This window comes from Argentina silus (assembly GCF_951799395.1).
Source record: "Argentina silus genome assembly, chromosome: 3".
Classification (NCBI taxonomy): domain Eukaryota; kingdom Metazoa; phylum Chordata; class Actinopteri; order Argentiniformes; family Argentinidae; genus Argentina; species Argentina silus.
This window is the reverse complement of record NC_139657.1, coordinates 1,176,758-1,181,402: the sequence shown is the minus strand read 5'-3', so window position 1 is coordinate 1,181,402 and position 4,645 is coordinate 1,176,758. Positions and strand designations below refer to the sequence as shown.

At 50.9% G+C, this 4,645-nt stretch overlaps 1 protein-coding gene across 1 annotated transcript in view; it reads left to right on the top strand.

Moving 5' to 3' along the window:
- The window catches only part of kiaa0513 (KIAA0513), a 19,707-nt gene that overhangs the window by 2,907 nt on the left and 12,155 nt on the right, over positions 1-4,645 (top strand). The window contains exons 2-4 of the mRNA XM_083666967.1: positions 1,866-2,420; positions 3,182-3,281; positions 3,912-3,985. Of these exons, the coding sequence (XP_083523093.1) occupies positions 1,999-2,420; positions 3,182-3,281; positions 3,912-3,985 (596 nt within the window). The 5' untranslated portion in view covers positions 1,866-1,998. The remainder of the gene's footprint in view (positions 1-1,865; positions 2,421-3,181; positions 3,282-3,911; positions 3,986-4,645) is intronic.

Sequence of the window (4,645 nt, the reverse complement as noted above, 5' to 3'; positions counted from 1 at the left end):
TGTGTGTGTGTGTGTGTGTGTGTGTGTGTGTGTGGTGTGTGTGTGTGGGTGTGTGTGTGTGTGTGTGTGTGTGTGTGGGTGTGAGTGTGTGTGGGCGGGATGGGGGGGCTGTTCTCCTGGTCAGGGAAGCAGAAATACTGCAGCTTGCACACTCCTCTGACAGAGATTTACTGGGCACAACTGAAGTCTCCCCCAGTGTGTGTGTCGTGTGCGTGTGTGTGTGTTATGTGTCTGTTTATGTCTGTCTGTGTGCGTCTGTGTCTGTGTCTGTTTCTGTACGTCTGTGCGTGCATGCGTGCGTGCGTGCATGCGTGCGTGCGTGCGTGCGTGCTCAGTGCTCTGGCCCATTGCGTAGCAGGCTGGTATGAGATTCTATCCTGGCTCCCACAGTAGGAACCACAGTAACAGACCTGCTGTCTGTGCCGCAGTAGGAACCACAGTAACAGACCTGCCGTCTGTGCCGCAGTAGGAACCACAGTAACAGACCTGCTGTCTGTGCCGCAGTAGGAACCACAGTAACAGACCTGCTGTCTGTGCCGCAGTAGGAACCACAGTAACAGACCTGCTGTCTGTGCCGCAGTAGGAACCACACTAACAGACCTGCTGTCTGTGCCGCAGTAGGAACCACAGTAACAGACCTGCTGTCTGTGCCCAGCCGAGGCCTCGTGATGCGGCTGTGAGCCGTGAGAAAGATCTCACTGTTGGCATCGTGAGACCAGCTCTGAGACCAGGGTTACCTAACACTGAGAGAGACCAGCTCTGAGACCAGGGTTACCTAACACTGAGAGAGACCAGCTCTGAGACCAGGGTTACCTAACACTGAGAGAGACCAGCTCTGAGACCAGGGTTACCTAACACTGAGAGAGACCAGCTCTGAGACCAGGGTTACCTAACACTGAGAGAGACCAGCTCTGAGACCAGGGTTACCTAACACTGAGAGAGGTTCAGTTCAGTCATGGATAAGGCTGCATGTTAAGTGTGACCAAATGTATGTATGCCCTCCAATGCCCCTCTGTTCTGCATTACATACAGTATAGGAAACATTGCTGTATTGCTGTGTGTGTGTGTGTGTGTGTGTGTGTGTGTGTGTGTGTGTGTGTGTGTGTGTGTGTGTGTGTGTGTGTGTGTGTGTGTGTGTGTGTGTGTGTGTGTCTGTGTGTGTCTGTGTGCGCCTATGTGTGTTTGCGCATGTGCGTATGTGTATGTGAGTGTGCGCCTGTGTGTGTGCGTGCGTGCATGCATGCTAATGCGTGTGTGTGTGTGTGTGTGTGTGTGTGTGTGTTCATGTGTATGTGTCATGCTTGATCACGCAGTCCCAATGCGGCGTTATGTAACGGTTCTCAGAGCTAGCTCCAGAGCTCCAGAGCAGACATGGCCTTGAGGGGCACAGACTGGCAGCTCTGCCCACGTAGAAGACCCGGCTATCTCCCAAGCCTTCCCTGGATGAGGACAGACACATGAACTGGAGGAGAAATTATCAGTGGGCGCCTTCAGAGCTGTCGTTGATGTTGTTGTTGATGTTGATGTTGTTGTTGTTGTTGTTGTTGTTGTCGTTGATTATGTTGTTGTTGTTGATGTTTTTGTTGTTGTTGTTGTTGATGATGTTGTTGATGTTGTTGTTGTTGATGATGTTTTTGTTGTTGTTGTTGTTGATGTTGTTGTTGTTGATTATGAAGCAGTTGGTACATTTCTCTAGAAAGCGGCTTGTGATGGTCGACACTGTGTTTGAAAAGGTGTTAAGAAAATGTTTTAAGTGTCCCAATAGTGTCTGTAAGCCATGACACCAACAGCCAAACACAAGCCTATCAGCAGGCTGCTGTTCTCCTCAGTGGTTGAAGTAGGTCCCCTCTCTCTTCTTCTCTCAGGTGCACTGGATCCACGAGCACTGAGCCCAATCCGCCACAGTGCCCCTAGTGGGTGTGAGCTGTCAACACTCCCTCCTCCTCTCCCGCCTGCCTTCTCTCTCTCTCTCTCTGTCTCTGTGCCCCCTATTCCACCATGGACGGAGTCACAGTCGACAACCTCATAGACTTTGACCTGCCCTCCTGTGCAGAGACCACAGCGCCCCCTGCTGGCGGTGGCGGGGCACAGCAGCAGCAGCTCCAACACACAGACATGTTGTCCTCCGAGCCGCTGGTCCCAGAGACAGCCTCCACGGACCTCCTCCTCCACCAGCAGCCCCTGCTGCCTGAACCCATGGCCCCCACGGCTCCCGGCCCCCCGGACTCCCCCTCAGAGGGGGGCAACGACAGCGACGCCACAGAGTCGGCGGACAGCGAGAACGACATGGGCCCGGGGCACCAATCACGCCGCTCGTCGTCATCATCCAATTACAGCGCGGGGGAGGAGGGGGGCAGGGCCGAGGCCAGGGACCGGCGGGAGTTCATGAAGGCCTACGTGGAGAAGGTGTTCCATGGAAAGTAAGGAGGAAGCAGGGGGGGGGGTTACGTGAGGCGGGGGCTTGGGGCCGGGAGGGCCGTGGGAATGTGTTTCATTTCTTTGTTTTTGTTTTTAGTCATGTGTTAACACGTTTTCAGCCTCTCAACTCATCCTCACAGCCTTGATTCATTGTTTTAGGTGTGTTAGTGTTAAGCTGGAACAGAAAAGAAACCCTACGACTCTTGTGTTAGGCAGGCCTACTTTAAGTGGGTGAGGTGACGGACGGCTGATTCACACGTCCGCTAAACATCCATCACATGTTCTGGGGCGGGGCTTAAAAGACATCCGTCACATGTTCTGGGGCGGGGCTTAAAAGACATCCGTCACATGTTCAGGGGCGGGGCTTAAAAGACATCCGTCACATGTTCAGGGGCGGGGCTTAAAAGACATCCGTCACATGTTCAGGGGCGGGGCTTAAAAGAAGCCGAGTTGTGCAACACTCCACCATAGTCAAACAGAGACCCACTGGCTATGAGAGTCATTGTTGTTGCCCCCCCCCGCCACCCCAGCCTCCGCTCGGTCACTCTGTGTTTAACCTACCTACGGGGAGGGGGGGGGGGGGTTGATAAGTTGTGGACTCCCTGCTATAGGGTATGTTGTATTTTATGTTGTTTAACCTTCAGACAGGGAGCTCTACAGAGCGGAGCCGTCCAATTACGGCAAAACTTAAAACGTATTTCATATTTTCATGAAATGTGATTGAAGTGACTGAACGGTGTGCGTCCGCTCCCTGCTCCCTCAGGGAGGACTTTGACCAGGAGGAGAAGGCTCTGTTCGGGCAGCTGTGCAGCGGGGAGAATGGCAAGGGCAGGGAGTGGTTCGCCAAGTACGTCAGCGCCCAGGTAGGTACGAGGGTTTGATTGGGTCATATCTTTTTTTTATATGGGGGTTTGATTGGGTCATATAACACTTTTATTGTAGGGGACATCAAGGTATGAGAGCGGTGTTATATGTGGCCTCTGTGGGAATTAATTCTCTACTACGGTGTTGTACTCTTCAACCCACTGACTATATGTCTACACCAGGGGAGGCTGGTGGAGGTAGAAATCGGAGGACGGGCCCATTGTGATGCATGGAACGGAATGAGGAATGGTTTGTGTTTGATACCATTCCTTATTCCGTTCCATGCCTTGCAATGAGCCCATCCTCCGATTTCTACCTCCACCAGCCTCCCCAGGTACATGTTTTAATACAATGGCAGCTTTAGAGGGGGATCATGCAACATTTCCATTTCTATATCCCATACTGTATCATATATCTGTTCTAGAAATGAATGAAATTCAGAAAATGTGAATTTCTTTGAACATCATTCAAAGCTACTACGCTATGACACTGTGGCCGGTGCCACATAATGTTAGCATTTTTGTGTTAGCATTTTTGTGACAAAATGTTCTCAACTCATGGTTGCAGCTGCAGATCTGACCTCAGAGTGTGATGTCAGCTCAGCGCACAGTGTGCTTTCTGTTTTGCAGCGCTGCAACTCCAAGTGTGTGTGTGAAGCCACCTTCTACAGGCTGGTTCAGTCCTTCGCTGTGGTCCTCTTTGAGTAAGTCTGCCTCCCTCCCTCTCTGTCGCTTCACTTGTTTAAAGGTCCAGTACGTAGTTTTGCGTGTCGCTGCCCCCGCTGGCCACAATGACATTTTGCATGCTGTATGCTACATGCTGTATGCTACATTGTTACATTTAGCGCCAAACAAGTGCTTATCCTTGTAAACAAACCAAATGTGAAGTAGGCGTGTAAATGCCGGTGTCCTACTACCCATGGTCCTCTGTGGCTCAGCTGGTAGAGCATGGTGCTAACAACGCTTAGGTTGTGGGTTCGATTCCTGCTGGGACCATATATATGCACTCACTGCAATGTAAGTCGCTTTGGATAAAAGCCTCAGCTAAATGGCATAGATAGATAGATATATATATATGTCTCACTATCCTATTAGTTGTAAAAAAGGCTTTGTTTGGACCAGTACAACACTCTTCACTGAACGTTCTTCATCCTGTGATCTCATTCCTTGATGGCTACCGACCTATCATGGCCATTTAGGGGCGGGATAGGCTGATAGGCTGATAAACTGATAGGCTGATAGGCTGATAGGCTGGTTTAAAGCTCAAATCTACACACTGGGCCTTTAACCTTTAATGGTCCTCAACTGTTTTGCCTCCATTGTTTCCCCGTTTGATGCTTGTTTGTTTGAGTGTGATGTTTGAT